Source organism: Hoplias malabaricus, chromosome 5, assembly GCF_029633855.1.
Source record: "Hoplias malabaricus isolate fHopMal1 chromosome 5, fHopMal1.hap1, whole genome shotgun sequence".
Lineage (NCBI taxonomy): Eukaryota > Metazoa > Chordata > Actinopteri > Characiformes > Erythrinidae > Hoplias > Hoplias malabaricus.
This window is the reverse complement of record NC_089804.1, coordinates 21,279,945-21,298,351: the sequence shown is the minus strand read 5'-3', so window position 1 is coordinate 21,298,351 and position 18,407 is coordinate 21,279,945. Positions and strand designations below refer to the sequence as shown.

Sequence of the window (18,407 nt, the reverse complement as noted above, 5' to 3'; positions counted from 1 at the left end):
GGTTTACTAACCTCTCATATAAAATGCAAATAGCCTTTTTGGCACATTATAAGGATTTTATAGAGGCCATAAGAAAGGCTATAAAACCTACCCTGACCTTAGGTGACAATGGGAACAACGCTGTGCCAAAAAGAAATGGCGTGGCAGTTCAAACTGAATTCAGCTGATGACCGCTGGAGCTCTGACCTCAACTGTACCTTTATTGCAGTTAAATTTAATCACTCAGTGACTCCAGCAGAAACAACAATTCTCAAACTCCCCTCTGTTTCAACACAATACCAAAAAATCCCTGTAAAATTCTGTAAATAATAGTCTATTGTTCAAGTCCTGCTCATGTGTTACACTTTTATTAATGCCCTATGACTCCTTATTCTTTATATTCTATATGTTTTTAACTCTGAATATCATCTGTGTACCGTGTCATTGTCCTTCATGCCTCTCACTTTCTAAATGAACATTTACTGCATGAACTTACTGTAAACCTCTACACTCTTGGTCTGTAATGTAATCAAAGTTAAAGACCAAAAACAACCCATATCCTCTGTGAGAATCACATTTCACAAAGGACAGGCCCCTCTTTGATTTAAAGGCAACACTCTGCTGAGCTGAGGGGCTGCGTGCCTAGCCCTGGGGGTCTGGAGTCGAGAGGTCTGACCTCCTGCGCTCACCTCTCAGCCAGACCCCTCTTGGTGAGGCCCGAGATGATGATGGGGTCAAAGGGCTCCTCTGTGCCGGAGATGGTGATGCCCAGTGGGCCGCCGTATCGCTTCAGCTCCACAGTGTAGATGATGGAACCAGACGTCTCCTGTTCATCTGCAGGGAGGGGGAGGGTCAGAGGGTTAGGTCTGTCTGTTCAAAGCAGTGGTCAACCAATGATATTACACTGATCACGATTTTGAGCTTGTCTTCATCTGGAGCCCACCAGCCCACACACTGTGAAACACCACCACTCGGCCAGGTTTCTATGCGCTGCCTAATTCAGAAAACATGGGATAAAACGAACCATTCTGATTTTGCTTCGCTTCTGACGTCAACTGCAGAGATTTTAGAATGGCCCTGGCCCCTCGTCTGAGTCTGACCAATCACAGTGCTGGGCCTGTGTTTATGTGAAAGCACATAAGTAAGAAGTAAGAGCAGAGCAAAAACAGAGAAAACGAGAACGGAGAAGCTCTGAATCTGCTCTGATTTATTTCACTCTGTGCAGACTGAGCATGCACATGCCGGGACTCCTCTATCAGCTGTTACATCAGGAGTAAAGTAATAATTTGTTAAATAAGTAACTTTTAAGTGCATCAAGTAAGAGAGCAATATTGTTAAGTTCACGTACTATGGTTTGGTGTCTCAAATATCTCTTAAATGCATGGGAAGGTGATCTAAAGCCTTTCTAACATTTACTTTGCTTGTAATTTCAGCATCAAAAGACGAACAGATTACACAGGCTTCTGTTCTTCTCAGAAAACTCTGACCCAGTTTATCCCATAGATATCGAAACCAAAATGCAGACCCTTGTGTTACCTCACCAACATCATATATGTCTCACAGAAACCAGAAACGATGGAGACTGCAGACAAGCTGTCAGCTAATAATTCCCCTCCTGTAACGAGAAGTGTAACGTAACTTCCCACAGACGACCCCAGACAGGGTCAGGAGGCTGAAAGGAGTGAGAGGTGTGGTGAAGCCAGTTCAAATCTTCTTCTCACACTAGTCATGATTTAAACCACATTCTCATCGTGGCCTGGATCATCAGTGGGGTGGAAAATGATGCATATTAACAGGGCGCTTCAGTAATGCGATTTTATTCTGCATTTAAACCAACCCTGGCTAAACACATTTCAGAACAGATTGAAGAACCCCACGGTGAGGCTTTTGTCTCTTTGAGTGAAGGATTGGTTCAGTGACTGGTTACATGAGAAAGAATACAAATAAAAATAGTGAAACAATACGTATAGTGTATATTATAATAAAATCCTGATTAACTGCAAACATCTCTTAAGAAATGTAATTATATGTTTAAATTAATGATGCATGGTCTCAGACTTTTGCTCATCAATTTATAAATGGGGTGGCACCGTGGCCCCGTGGCCCAGCAGGTAGGTGTCGCAGTCACACAGCTCCAGGGACCTGGAAGTTGTGGGTTTGAGTCCTGCTCCGGGTGACTGTCTGTGAGGAGTGTGGTGTGTTCTCTCTGTGTCTGTGCGGGTTTCTTCCGGGTGACTGTCTGTGAGGAGTGTGGTGTGTTCTCCCTGTGTCTGCGTGGGTTTCCTCCGGGTGACTGTCTGTGAGGAATGTGGTGTGTTCTCCCTGTGTCTGCGTGGGTTTCCTCCAGGTGACTGTCTGTGAGGAGTGTGGTGTGTTCTCCCTGTGTCTGCGTGGGTTTTCTCCGGGTGACTGTCTGTGAGGAGTGTGGTGTGTTCTCCCTGTGTCTGCGTGGGTTTCCTCCGGGTGACTGTCTGTGAGGGGGTGTGGTGTGTTCTCCCTGTGTCTGCGTGGGTTTCCTCCGGGTGACTGTCTGTGAGGAGTGTGGTGTGTTCTCCCTGTGTCTGCGTGGGTTTCCTCCGGGTGACTGTCTGTGAGGAGTGTGGTGTGTTCTCCCTGTGTCTGCGTGGGTTTCCTCCGGGTGACTGTCTGTGAGGAGTGTGGTGTGTTCTCTCTGTGTCTGCATGGGTTTCCTCCGGGTGACTGTCTGTGAGGAGTGTGGTGTGTTCTCTCTGTGTCTGCGTGGGTTTCCTCCGGGTGCTCCGGTTTCCTCCCACAGTTCAAAAACACACGTTGGTAGGTGGATTGGCTGCTTAAAAAAGTGTCCGTAGGTGTGTGTGTGTTGCCCTGTGAACTAGCGCCCCATCCAGGGTGTATTCCTGCCTTGCGCCCAATGATTCCAGGTAGGCTCAGGACCCACTGCAACCCTGAACTGGATAAGCGCTTACAGACAATAAATGAATGAATGAATGTATAAATGACTAGTGCTGGAAACTGTGTGAGGCTTCTGTGGCATAGCAACAAAGTCCAGCTATGAATTCTCAACCCCTTCATTAAGGTGCACATATAATTAACCCATATTCAGAGCTCTTAAACTCTATTACCAATAAAATCACTGTTTAAATGTGATGCACAGCCAAGCACTGGGCAGGAGAGAGGCGAAAGAGCAATGATTCATCTTCACTGAGTGGGGCTGTGTCAGCACCTGGTGGTAGGGTCTGATATTGCAGATGGCTGTTCTTCAGTATCCAGTGGTGTGCAGTGGATTTAAAGCAGAGATATCTCTGTGCTTCGAGTATCCAAAAAAAAGACCCCCCAAAGCCATGCAAATATTCAGCTAGAAACATCTGTAAAGACAAAGCTACAAAATGAAGCCTGGGGAAAGGAGGACATGCAATGACAGCACAATGGTTTCCTGTCACCTGACAGATAATAGGCATAGGATGTCAGTGATGGTACAAAGGGAAACAGCTGTACAGCTGTGCTGGTTTTATCCAGCTTTGGTTTCAGGCATGAGGAGGACTCGTGATCATCTTTTAGAAATGTGTGATGCAACATTCTGCAAGGCGGGTAATGAGTGTGTTTTATATCTGACAACATATGTATTAACAACAACAAACTTGTGATACACACACACACAAACACACCACCGAAGCATGGAGGGGCATAACAGATTTCTGAATTATGCCAATTAAAAGATGAAAATAACCCCCTAAAAACCCCCAAATGTAGTACTTTATTCATTCGTTCATTTTCTATAAGGAACTCATCCTCCTGAGGGTCATTGGTGGGTCCAGTGAAGAGTGAAACTGGCCGCTGGTCCCTGGTACATGATGCTTTCTAAACTGTGTCCAACCTGTAAACAACCCCACACACACACACACACACACACACCGGAGTTGTCTTCGTCCTTGCGGATCTTGAGCTTGACCAGGTCTTCGCTCTGCTGAAGGATCTGCATGGCGTCTTCCATGGAGCAGTTCTCCAGACGAATGTTATCTATGGCCAGCAGCTTGTCTCCCGGCTCCAGAGTCCCGGTCCTCCACGAGAAGGAAGAGTAAACAGTAAATACAAGCTCTGCCTTTAAAAGGCACACTACAATACATTAATATTATATTCACAGTGTAAAATAAATCAAACTGAATAGTAACTTTACTGGAGAAGGATGTTTAATGGTCCCAAGTCAATGTAAAACGATTGTATTCAGAGTAATTTTGGAGCGTTTCTATTGGTGCGTTCATCAGTGTGAAGGACAGCTGCTGTGTTCAGACTCTGGGAGATACATGTTTTTTCTTTGGACAGTGACAATATACATTTTATTATAAAATGACTTATTAACCAATAGCTTCTTTCAGGGCTAAAGAAGCAGTCAGCCACTCTCACCAATGACTCAATCAGCTTTTATACTGCCTCCTAGTGGCCTGAATGGATCAGAGGCTCTGGAATAAACCTATTTTATTTCATGTGAGTTGCACTTCCAGTTTTACCTTTAATTAATATTTTTAGGTCCATTTCTAATGGAAAAATAACTGGTTGCTCCATTAATTTCATTTGTCGGCGCCTGTAACCCAGGCCTTACCTGTGAGCCATGCTTCCTTTCTTTATGTCTGAGATGATCAGAGGCTCGCCCAGCTTTTTACTGGCTGTGAGAGAAGACAAAGCATTAGCAGCAGCACTTTCATATACTTCTCCACACACACACACACACACACACACACACACACAAGAAATATCTACAAGAAAATCGTAGAGGTTAACTGCAGCTGCTACACACATTTCCACATTCAGCAAATATCTGGAGGTCCATGATGTAAACTAATGCACATTTTTATTTGGGGGGGATGGGGGGCTACCACAGTCCCAGCCCCGGGCCCTAAGGAACTCCTGAATCTCAGAAACCCTTAACAGGAATGTCTACGATTGTGGGCTTTCACTGTTCTCTCTGGTTGTTTACATTCTCAAGATAAGCGTCTTTAAAATGTTATAGTCACTGTTTGAATTCCCACAGAAACTCATTTGTAACTCGCATTGTTTAGTTTTGTAGCGCTGTCGCTAACTCAGTTAGACGTCTCCTGAGATTGTAGACATTTCCACCTTAAGTGATCCGAAAAATCGAGAGAGAGAAAGAGAGAAAGAGAGAGAGAAAGAAAGAGAGAGAGAGCAAGAGAGAAAGAGAGAGAGAGAAAGAGAAAAAGAGAGAGAGAGAAAGAAAAAGAGAGAGAGAAAGAGAGAGAAAGAGAGAAAGAAAAAGAGAGAGAAAGAGAAAGAGAGAGAGAGAAAGAGAAAGAGAAAAAGAGAGAGAGAGAAAGAGAGAGAGAGAGAGAGAGAGAAAGAAAGAGAGAGAGAGCAAGAGAGAAAGAGAGAGAGAGAAAGAGAAAAAGAGAGAGAGAGAGAGCAAGAGAGAAAGAGAGAGAGAGAAAGAGAAAAAGAGAGAGAGAGAGAAAGAAAAAGAGAGAGAGAAAGAGAGAGAGAAAGAGAGAAAGAAAAAGAGAGAGAGAAAGAGAAAGAGAGAGAGAGAAAGAGAAAGAGAAAAAGAGAGAGAGAGAGAGAGAAAGAGAGAGAGAGAGAGAGAGAGAAAGAGAGAGAGAGAGCCTAGCATACTGGAGCGAGCCCGTTTGTCTTTTGATGTATTTACTGACACTAGGGCTTCCTAAACACAGATTAGTTTCCAGGGCAAACCGACCGATGAATAGCGAATGGTGAGGAAAAGTCTGAAAGTTATAAAAAGCGTTTGAGTACAATCACAAACTATGCTTTTAAAGTGTGTGGATTCAAACACATCAGTTGGTGGAGCCTTGATCCTCAGTGTCCAACAAACTCGCTTCGTATCCCGCCGCTCGTGAGCTGACGCTGGTCTCTCAGGACTGTGCCTTCGGGTTCTACAGGGTTCTACAGGGTGTGAGTTATTCCCACGCTTAAGGGCAAGGCCGCCCTGTTCCTCCAGGATGAAGTTCCCCTTTCATCAGAGATTCTCACAGATTTTGAGTTTCCAAGTTTCAGGAGTTCCTCGAGTCAGGGGCTGGGTCTCTGTGAGCAGTGGGACGTCCATGACAACGTTAGACGAGTTCGGAATCATAAACAGAGCTGCAGATCAAAGCTGAAGAATTAAAATGATGATAAAATGACTATCTAGAATGCAGTATATTTCAACAATGCAGATCAAACCTTGAAAGAGATTAGCTTGGATATTTTGGCGTGTATTTTAGATTTCTATTGAAGCGATACAAACACAAGAGGCTGTGTCTGAGAAAGACCCCCTCGGTCTGGACCACTGCTGCTCAGATGTTTAATGAGAAGTTAAAAGATGCATAAAGGATCTGAGTTGAAGTGACAGGCGAGTGGTGTGTGTGTGTGTGTGTGTGTGTGTGTGTGTGTGTATGTGGAGGGCGCTTCTTAAAGCTGAATTCTGCAAATAACCCCACAATAATAAATATTAAGGGAATATCTCAACAGCAGGAATTTATTCAGCGTCGAAATTCTCTTTGTGTTTGGACGAGGCGCGGAGACCGCCGCCCGGAGACGAGACTGTGGAATGAACCCCAGCTAAAGGCTTTTTAACTTTTAAAGACAGAGTGATGAAACTCACACACTGAGTCATCCACACTTCAACTGGAGGAAAAATATAGGTCTCTTACCAAAATAATACAAAGGAAAATAGTTTTTTAAAAAAAGTCTGTTTTTATGAAAAATATAAAATCCATTGGAGAAAAAAAAGATTGAAAACATTGAGACAATCTCTACAGAGGAGCACATGACTGTGGTAAAGGGGTAGAAAGCTCTGGCTTGTGAGACGGTGCAGCTGTGTTTCTGAAGTGATGGAGCTCCACCATGGTACTGTGGGATGAGCTGAAGGGGCCCGACATCAGTACCTAACCTTACTAACACTTCTGTGGCTGAATGCAGACAAATCCTCACACTGATGTTCCTGTACCCTTCCTGAGGATTAGAGGCCGTCAGAAGCGGAGGTGTCCACAAACCTATGGCCAGGAAAGGGTAAATAAAGCCTCCTCTGTAGAGACCTACACCTCTATATTTGGGCAAGTGTCAGACGTGTGGATAGTGAGGAGAACAGGGGGCACTCAGATCACACAAACAAAAGACTCAGAGTTTAGAGGAGTGTCCGATAACAACCATCTGAATATGATTTAATGGACCACCAGGAGTCTGTACACACTACAGGATAAAAGTACACACACCCTACAGTACACACTACACAATACAGGGTCTATACACACATTAGGACAATGTACACACAATGGCTGTGCTCACACTACAGGACACACTCTGAACACACAAGAGTAGACAGTCAGTAAACAGTCACACACACACACACACACACACACACTGTCACACACACACACAGTCTCACACACACACAGTCTCACACACACACACACAGTCACACACACACACACACAGTCACACTGTCTCACACACACACACACACACAGTCACACTGTCTCACACACACACACACACACAGTCACACTGTCTCACACACACACACAGTCACACTGTCTCACACACACACACAGTCACACTGTCTCTCACACACACACACAGTCACACTGTCTCACACACACACACACAGTCACACTGTCTCACACACACACACAGTCACACTGTCTCACACACACACACAGTCACACTGTCTCACACACACACACACACACAGTCACACACACACACACACACAGTCACACTCACACACACACACAGTCACACTCACACACACACACAGTCACACTCACACACACACACAGTCACACTGTCTCACACACACACGCACACACACACTGTCTCACACACACACAGTCACACTGTCTCACACACAGACACACACACAGTCACACTGTCTCACACACACACACACAGTCACACTGTCTCTCACACACACACACACAGTCACACTGTCTCTCACACACACACACACAGTCACACTGTCTCTCACACACACACACACAGTCACACTGTCTCACACACACACACACACAGTCACACTGTCTCACACACACACACACAGTCACACTGTCTCACACACACACAGTCACACTGTCTCACACACACACACAGTCACACTGTCTCACACACACACACAGTCACACTGTCTCACACACACACACAGTCACACTGTCTCACACACACACAGTCACACTGTCTCACACACACATACAGTCACACTGTCTCACACACACATACAGTCACACTGTCTCACACACACAGTCACACTGTCTCACACACACACACACACACACAGTCACACTCACACACACACAGTCACACTCACACACACACACAGTCACACTGTCTCACACACACACGCACACAGTCACACTGTCTCACACACACACACACAGTCACACTGTCTCACACACACACACACAGTCACACTGTCTCACACACACACACACAGTCACACTGTCTCACACACACAGTCACTGTCTCACACACACACACACTGTCACACACACACAGTCTCACACACAAACACACACACACACAGTCTCACACACACAAAAACACAGTCACTGTCTCACACACACACACGTCTGTGAGATTTAGCTCAGTGGCCTCCTTTCAGAAATGAATAGAGATGTTGCATAAAGAGAGGGAGAGGAGCCAGTGAACTTCAGTAAACAAGCCCTGAGAGTCTGCTTCTGCATAAACACACATCCACTGCTTTACACACTCGCCTTCTCAGGGCAACACACACACACACACACACACTAGGGTCACACTGGAACAGATAAATGTTGAATTCTTCAGTGAAAAACACACACTGACGTTTAAAGAGTGAGTAGATAAACATCATTTTTAACAATTTTCTTTTCTGAGATATTTCTCTGTTGTGGATGAATCCTGCTGCTCAGTGGAAAGTAGGGCAAAGAATCAAACGCTGGAAAACTGATCTAAACATGATTAGAGTGACACAAAAACACAGTATTTCCGAGAAAAAAGAACCAGGAAGGAGATAATGCTTTTGCTGTTTATCGGTACAAAAAGAAAAACAGTGTGTTTACAGTTATTTATCAGCTCCACTGACCTTTCAGGGGGACTTTGTATATTTTGTTAGCCCCTTTCACCCTTTTATACAACTATCTGACCCCTCAGAGAGCCCCTACATGGTTTCTACTTATTGGAGACATTATACGAACCATTACAACCAGGGGATGCCCCCAGCTTGACAAGTACTCGCACCTTCGTGTTTGACTGCCTGGGCTTTGACCGCTGCTTGTCCAGACTTCGATTTCAGGCTAAACCTTAATAAAACTACTCAGCATGTGCATCCACCCCCTGCATCTCAATCATCACACCATGCTGCCTTTATTATTCACTGCCCTGACATATTTTCTGAGCAACACATTCAGAACACATTCACATACACCCCTGTGTGTGATGCTACATGCTAATTTTAATGCTAATGCTAATTTTAATGCTAATGCTACATGCTTATTTTAATGTCAGAGTGTTTGTTGATGAAGTATGGGGCAGATGACATTGAGTTAATGACAGGTCACACGTCAGCGAACACAGGTGAAGGTGGATCTTACCGCTGATCGTGATCCCCAGCTCCACTCCTCTTTTCTTAGGCAGCTTCACATGGAACGTACCACTGCTAGGCACTACTGACTCTACAGAAAGGTGAGTTCACAGAAATTAATCAGAGCTAATGGAAACTAAAGAGAAGTCCGAGACTATCAGGTAAGCTATCACACACCTGCTACATCAAACTCGATCTCTAGTGTGACCTTATTGGTCAGAGCAGCATCTCGAAGCAGCTGATTGGCCTCCTCCAACGTCCCGTCCTCGGTGGGAATTCCGTTGATGGACAAGAGCCTGTCTCCGACCTGCAGCAGCCCACACCTGCCAATCAGAATGATATTAAACATGGATCAATAGCTTCCGTGTTTCCTATCACTGAGTAAAAGCTCATGTTGTTAGATGCACTGCTATGTACGGAGAGTACAGCTCTGGAAACTATCATTATTGACTTATTTAATGAACGTGCAATGACGCTGTAGAGGTAAAAACATACAAAACAAGGCAATCATTTAAAAAAAAAATGCTCTGGGGCAGCTGCACATCCACCATTACACAACCACCACTCTCCATGCCAAGCATGGGCTAGGGGAGTACAAAGGTCCTGCAGAACAGTTTAACCAAGTTATTTTGGAGTCCTTTATATATTAAAAAAAACACAACACGAGCATGGAGACTGCCGTACATATTTAAACATGCTGCTGTCGATGTGAGGTTCTTTACACATCAAAGACATACAGCACACACTGTCCTGTTCCTCACACTCAGGAGTGGGTGCACAGTCCTGCTTCTTCTTCTTCTTCTTTTCCAAACCGAAAAACTGCTACCATGATGGTATAGGAACTTGAGCAGTGATTGGTCGGCGTTAAATGTGGGATGTTGCTAGTCTCCAGACCAAAACATGGCACATATTTATGGGACTAATTTCGCATAATGACAAACTTGAATAACAAAAATATCCTGTAGTCTGATCCTGGCCTATCACTAAGCATCTAGAGTCGGGGAGTTAGTGTTCTCCTCCAAGTGTGTCAAGCCCCTATGATGTTGTTTTAGCAGCAGTTCATAAACGATGTTGTGGCACCAAAATAAATCTCAAAATACATGAATCTTCACAGCAAAGAAAGCTGTAATTTATTGGAACACCTTTTCCCAGAGAAAAATCGGAAAAGAAAAACTTGAGCACTCCGTCTGATCCGGAATTGTGTGTAAACAGCCAGGCTCCTTTAGAGGAACCTTAATGGACTCTAATGCAGCACTACAGCATTTCTCTGGACATAAATGGAGGAGAAAACAGACACCGAAGTGTAATGAAATGGAAATGAGGTCGAGGACAGAGCTGGGATCCTTGTGTTCGCTTCAGAATTAAGAGCCAAATGTATTGGGACGTGAGTAACACGTTTGTGACGGTGTTAACGGCAGACGCTGAATATTGCTGTCGTCTGTCGCCACTTTCACGCATGACTCATGACTGCAGCCGACACGCAGCGTGGCCTGAAGCCTAACACAACGCTGTCTAACCCACACAGTGTAAAAAAAACAAGTCACTAGATCATCTACACGCTGTGGGATTTACATCATACCTGCATCATTTTGAAATGCAGCTAATGCTAAATAACTGCAGCTCAACACGCTTGGAGGAGAACTCTGAAGCACTGATTGGATATCAGTATTGGAAGAAGCCCCATGATGCATGGTTTTTAAAACAGCAATAAGAGCACTTCCCTGTAATTTCTATCGGGATTTCCATCAGTAACCCACCGTCTACCAGCACCTGAGGAGCCTGGCCCTCTCCCCATGCAGTATAAACATCTCCGTGATGTGTTCCAGACCTCGAAACATTTTCAAAGTTAAAACAGCATCCTTAAACGTAATGATAAGAGGTGAATCCCACCTCCCACTCTCCTCATCCCTGCAGAGCAGTGACCCAGATTCAGGGGTAACATCATCTCGCATCCAGCTTGATAAGAGCCAACATCTTTCCCAACGCAGGCTGCACTCGCTCTTTTTTCCTCCTCTGTTTCCTTGGCTGCGCAAGCCCTCCTTCGGCATCATTTTCATATAATCACAGAATGTAAATGAGTCTGAGTCATCCTTGGATGCAAAGGGCCAGCAGAGAGATGAGAAGAGGTGTGGAGCGAGGGATGGACGGTTGGAAGTGAGCAGCCTACACAATGCAGGTTTTTAGAAGAGTTGATTGATGCTGGACATATTGGGTGTAATGAAAACTGTAATACCACTCATTAGCGGATAAGTGTGTATGTGTTTGTGTGTGTCATTGCGAGACAAAATAAATGAGGCAGTGTGTGTGAGTGTGTGCTCAGCCTCAGGTGTGGGGGTGGATCATGAAGGTTTTTGAAGCTTAAGCAGCATCTCTCCACCCTCTCCGTGAATTTGCTTCTACAGTTGTTGTATTTTCACTGTAATTTCACAGCAGATTCTCACTGGATTACAGTAACATCATTATTACAGTCAGGCTGTATCATCAACACACCCTGCAGATTCATGCTGGATTCAAACGGACACCACAGTTATTACTGCCACACTCTAAAACGGCACGATCCACAGATCCATACTGGATTACATTTACGACTTTATTTTACATACTTATTACTGTTTGACTTGCTACTACGGTTACTACTACTTGTTACTCACGCTGAAGGAACAAAGACGTTTGAAAATAAGTGAAATAAGACGGTGTACACTGTGTAGAAGCACTGCTAGTGCTAACAGGCACTTGTGGTTACCACAGCACACCACAGCAGACTGTTCAGTGAACTGAGGCTCAAAACACACATATTTAGAGGATAAAGCCTGTGAGCACGAGTGTTTTGTCTGTTTACAGCTTTCTTCCTCTCTCTTTTAACCCAAACTCAGAACTAAACTTACACCTGCGGTGGGCTAGCGGGCTTGTGTTTTTCCCCCCAACAGTTTTCAGACCGTGACAGTCATTGATATTCCACAGCGCCCCCTCCCTGTGGCTCTTAAACTCTTAAACATTTAAAGACACACGACAGAAATTTGACACACGAACGTCATAAATACCGCCCCAAATTTAGAAATAACGTCCACATGTTTAAATACAGCAGTATGTGGTATTATCGTTAATACCGTTAGTACCGCAAACCTACTTATTACTGTTGGACTGAAAAAACTTAACCAGATTCATACTGCATTAAAATGAACGTGAAAGCTATTTCTGTCACCCTCTAAAACAGCACGTTGTGTAGATTCATTCTGGATTAATATCCCTCCATGGCTTTTACTGTCAGACTGTAAAATCTACCCCCACTGCAGATTCATACTGGATACATATTAACACCAGATTATTAGAGCTGCACTGTAAACCACACACTCTGTAGATTCACACCGGATTAAAACTCCCCCACACTGTACTTATCTGTCACTCACTTTTCTGCCGAACTGTCAGGCTCTATAAATCTGATGAGGGGGGGTGCAGAGAGGGTCTCAGTGGCGAATATTCCTCCCTGCAGCTGGACTCCAAAACCGTTCAGAGGGTCTCCTCTCAGAGTGACCTCGCTGGACTCTATGTGAACGATCTGACCTCCAGGACCCACCGAACTGGAGGCTAAAGACACCGCTGCAAAAGGAAAGACACACATATGGGATTCTGACAGTGATTGACATGCTGTTTTATAACAAGATGATGAATGGTCAACTGAGGCACATAAAAGGGCACATAAGGGAAGCACTACAGAGACGCTAATAGCACCCCCTACTGGAGAAGATTCAGCCTGCTAAATGTAAGCAGAAAGTGTAGGAGAAAGTGGGAGAACATGTTAATGTGTGAAGTGTGTGAATGAGTGAGTGTGTGAGAGAGTGACTCTAAGACGGTGTGTGTGAGTGAGTAAAAAACCATGTTACTGGAGATACTCAGATATTTCACATTACAGATGTTCGGGGCGGTGTGTGAATCACGGTATGAATCCTCTGTTCAAACACATAAGGGATGTCTCTTGATGTGAGGAATCAAAATAAAGTCAGAGACACGTCTCTCATCCCACAGAGCTTCTGTTCCGCCGCCAGGTTTAGACACCAAGCCGCGAGCTTAAAGTTTCCACATAAAGTGACATCCCCAGCTCCATCACCCCCCGGCCCACACACACACACACACACACACACATACACACGCTCTTACACAGCCACTCACAAGAGCTCTTGTGCTCTTTTTTCCTCTGCCTCCTCTTCAGCATGGAGTTGCGGGGGCTCATGGGGTGGTTGGTTCGGGGCAGTGTGCTGGACGACTGACTGGTCATCCCTGATGTTGTGGTGGAACCAGGTGAGAAATTTGTGGACACTAAAGCTAGAGAGAGAGAGAGAGAGAGAGAGAGAGAGAGAGAGAGAGAGAGAGAGGCATTGATAAAGATAGATGGGGTATATAGAGAGAACATTTCCTTTCAGATAATCAATATTGTTTTATTAATGCTTTTGCAATACTGTATGTAAATATAGTCATGCCAATAAAGCTTATTGAATTAAATTGAATTGAAGGCAAAAGACGGCATTGATAAAGAGAGACAGAAGGGGTAGAGAGAGAGAGAGAAAGAAAGAGAGAGAGAGAGAGAGAGAAGGCATTGATAGAGACAGAAGGGGTAAAGAGAGAGAGAGAGAGAGAGAGAGAGAGAGAGAGAGAGAGAGAGAGAGAGTGTGTGTGTGTGTGTGTGAAGGCATTGATAAAGAGAGAGAGAAAAAAAAATTCCGAAATTCAAAAAAAAAAAAATTCAGAAATTCAGCTCTTGTCATGTTTTCTTTGAACTCCTTTGTTCTCTGCTTCCTTTTAACCATGTGTTCAACAGGTTGTGTGCCGCTGTGAAATCTTCTCATCTACAGCTTTCTCTTCTGCAGCCACACAGAGCAGCACCTGAGCGCTTTAAACAGGCCAAATATTCACATCTCAGCGTCTCGCTCACAGGGGCACGTCACCAAAGTTAAAACTCCTCACTGTCGTTAAACCTGTGCTGAATTCACCTAGCCCTGGCAATGATGTCGGGGGAGAGTCAACAGTGGACGAGACGCCGTGGTCATATTTACATTTGCAGTAGTCTTGAGTGCTGGAGGGGTTGCTGGATGTGGTGGTCCAGGCCGAGGTCTTACAGTGACCAGGGTGCTGGGAATGGCAGTAGTTCACACAGGGGTCCCAACAGTGCGGGTGGTCACTCTTCTGGACTTTCACTGTTTAAACACACAAAAAAAACACCCTCAGTGATATACTGCTTAATCACCAACTAATAAACACTGTCACAATTATCACAATCATCAGATTACATGTTTGTTTGGTTTTTTTTTATTCTCCAAGTTCAATAAAATTGATATAAATATTCCAGAGTCTTAGAAAAACAACAATAGCTTTTGATATATACCACCTATAGAGGGCAGCACTGAGTAATGTTTGTTTACTTGAGCTTGAGCTGTAATCATCACATGCTATTAACGGTAAAGCAGCCCTATATTAATCAGTCAAATTGCCACTTTAGGCTGAAATAATTATCAATCAGACAATTAATTATCAGCCACAACATCATGACAACGACAGGTCAGTGATAAACAACACACACCACATCTCCGAAATGTCACTCCGGTTTTGCATAATGTGTTCTTCTATATTCCGCAAAAGCAGCTACAAGCCGAGGTGACCCATTTAAACAAGAGGTGGGAGGAGGGAGGTAAATTGTTGTGCACAACAGCACTGAATATTACCTCGCTGGCAGAGTCCACTGCATTCTGAGTGGGTACAAACCAGCTGCGGCATACGTCCAGACAAATGCAGCACTGTAAAGTCAGTCAACATTACACAGTACTGTTAATAATGGAGGATTTAAGCATCGTGGGGGGTTATTAATGGTGGGAACAGCATTAATAATCCACACAATGCTGGAACCCTTCATGTGGAGTCCCGCAGGACTGCTCCAGACATATTTGAATGATAATCTCTGTCCTAATACGCGGGTCTGGAAAATGATTTCTCTTCCGAAACAATGAGGAAGCTCATTTGGAACGGGTTAATGAAGTCCTGCTGCTGGAGGCAGGATGAATAATTAAGGGATTGTGTGTGTGTGTGTGTGTGTGTGTGTGTGAGGGAAGTATGTTTATGCTCATTGCTCTTAGCTCTGACATCTCCTGTAACTCTTCCTTTACAATGTAAGCCACAGGAAACCAGGTCTTATTTGGTATGGGGACCAGTCTGTGGCGGTCAGTCTTTTTTACCGAGTCACTGACTGATTGACTGATGTGTATTGCCGAATGTCCATGTTTGTGACCCTTTAGACCATCCCCAGCTGGCAATATACACCTCACAATGTCATGTTTTATAACAATGACCTGATCATGGATAATGTGGTGGGTATTTCTTGTCTAATTTCTATTTTATTGTTTAGTTTCACTGCTCATTTACCAAGTCACCAAGCCTAAGGTTATCATCGGACTACTTCCAGAGCGTCACTGTGTCACAGGCACTCTGTTATCTATGTTCACACAGCGGTGAAACGTGTCCCAAATCATTTTCTTCATGTGTGTCACAGATGTGTGTTTGTGTATCAGTGTGAACAGCAAACAAACACACTGAATCTGACATTTTTGACAGTGTGACTGAAATCCGATCCTAATCTAATTCGCATCAGTGCGACTCTGTCGGAACAGAGGGATCAGAATTCATGTCACATTTACCTAAGTCTCACAGGGTTGTGTCATTGTGTCATTGTGTCATTTTAAACTGCCTGTAGTGAAAGAGTAGGACAACAGCATGAAAACGGACTAAACACATTGCTCTAGATTTCCGGAAAAATAACTGGGAAACAAATTTTTTAATTCAAATTCCAGTCACTTGACTCTAACCAATCCGGCTTCAAGAGCGGCCACTCGACGGAAACTGCGCTTCTGTCAGTAATGGAAGCTCTTAAAGATGCCAAAGCGACAGGTCAGTCCTCAGTTCTCATCCTGCTTGACCTATCAACAGCATTTGATACAGTCAACCATCACATCTTACTGACATGGGCTTCAAGAACAATGCACTCTCCTGGTTTGAGTCTTATCTCACTGGACGATCCTTCAATGTGTCATGGCTTGGACAAACATCAGCGCGACACCACCTCACCACAGGTGTGCCCCAAGGCTCAGTGCTGGGACCCCTCCTCTTTGCCTTGTACACCACCTCTCTAGGTCCAATCATACATTCGCACGGCTTCTCCTATCACTGCTATGCAGATGACACACAGCTCTATTTATCCTTTCCTCCAGGAGACACTTCAGTGGCAACTCGAATCTCTGGCTGTCTCTCTGACATATCTACATGGATGAAGGAACATCACCTCCAATTGAATTTATCCAAAACTGAACTACTGGTCCTCCCAGCCAAGCAAGCTATTCTCCACAACATCAGCATCAAGCTAGGGTCCCTATCAGTGGCTCCCACCAAGGTTGTAAGAAACCTAGATGTCATGGTTGATGACCAGCTGACCTTCGCAGAACACGTTACCGCTGCAGCTCCATTGTGCCGCTTCTCCCTATTCAACATAAGGAAGATTAGGCCATACCTAACTCAACATACAACGCAGCTCCTCGTTCAGACGTTAGTAATCACCCGTCTAGACTATTGCAACACCCTCCTGACAGGTCTTCAGGTCTGTGCTGTGAGACCGCTACAGATGATCCAGAATGCGGCAGCACGCATGGTTTTCAACCAGCCTAAAAGAGCACATGTCACGCCCCTATTAGTTGAGCTGCATTGGCTACCCTTAGCTGCTCGCATCAAATTTAAATCACTAATGATGGCCTTCAGAGTATTCACTGGTTCTGCTCCCATCTTCCTCAATAGACTCTTAAAACCATACGCTAGCACCCGCCCTCTCCGTTCCTCAAAGGAGCTCCAACTAACACGACCAACCCCCCGTACAGGTCAGTCGAGGCTATTCTCATCTCTGGTACCACGCTGGTGGAACGAGCTTCCAAGCACTATCACAGCAACAGGAACCCTCTCCGCATTCAAGAAATCCTTGAAAACCCAGCTCTTCCGAGAGTATCTCTAGCACTGAAAGTCTTCTTTAATGCACTTATTAATTCCTGCATATTGCACTCAATGTAAGGTATTTTGTATAAATTGTGCTGTAGTTTGAATGTTAGATCCTCTTTTGTAAGTCGCTTTGGATAAAAGCATCTGCCAAATGCATAAATGTAAATGTACCTTTGGTGTAAATAAAAAGTCAGTGTTATAGCGAGTGCGTCCGCCTCCGTCAGTCCGCCTGGTCCCGACACAAGTCCAAATATTTCCTTTGGTCTTTATTTTCTCACATAGAAAGTCATTCTGAAAAATGAAATGGTTGCTATCTGTTTCCATTCCTTCATTTCAAAGTGAAAGCGCTTTGGACGAACGTACGGACCTTTCCCTCTGGTCACCATACGAATGTCAGATATACATTAGGCCACATTTAAAAACAGTGACCAGACTAAAGAAATCTTGGATTTGATCAGAAAGTTGGTTTTGGGCCAGACTTACCTGTGTGAACGTAGCCTCAGCGCTCCTGAACGTAGACCTGAGCAACATTTTGATGCATTATTACACAGAGTCTCTATTGCTAGTGCTCTGCTTCCTGTGATATTTTTACACTCTCCAGAGAGACTGCGTTTTTGCTCGACTCTACACGCGTGCTCCTGGGTAACTGAAGCTATTTTTATGAAAGTGTGTATGAGCAGAAATCATCTGACAGCTAAGGTGGGTGATATGGCAAAAATGATATTACAGTTGTTCAAGAGGTTTGTTATGTATAGCAGTGAGAGTCGGGGGGCGGTGGCGGTGCGGTGTACATGCAGTTCGTATGGAGACATAAGCAATGACTGGCAAATAGCAACATTGCTCTAATGACTTCCAGACTCTAGTTCCG

General features: G+C 44.5%; 1 protein-coding gene across 6 annotated transcripts in view; it reads right to left on the bottom strand.

Moving 5' to 3' along the window:
* grip2b (glutamate receptor interacting protein 2b) overlaps positions 1-18,407 on the bottom strand; it is a 187,290-nt gene that overhangs the window by 10,667 nt on the left and 158,216 nt on the right. For 4 of the 6 annotated variants that reach the window (XM_066672210.1, XM_066672212.1, XM_066672214.1 and 1 more), the window contains exons 10-17: positions 14,566-14,706; positions 13,673-13,837; positions 12,925-13,114; positions 9,695-9,840; positions 9,528-9,608; positions 4,556-4,619; positions 3,871-4,016; positions 669-813 (exon numbers count right to left, since the gene is read on the bottom strand). In XM_066672210.1, coding sequence (XP_066528307.1) covers positions 669-813; positions 3,871-4,016; positions 4,556-4,619; positions 9,528-9,608; positions 9,695-9,840; positions 12,925-13,114; positions 13,673-13,837; positions 14,566-14,706 — 1,078 coding nt within the window. The remainder of the gene's footprint in view (positions 1-668; positions 814-3,870; positions 4,017-4,555; positions 4,620-9,527; positions 9,609-9,694; positions 9,841-12,924; positions 13,115-13,672; positions 13,838-14,565; positions 14,707-18,407) is intronic. The other 2 variants (XM_066672213.1, XM_066672215.1) reach the window with 1 other exon arrangement.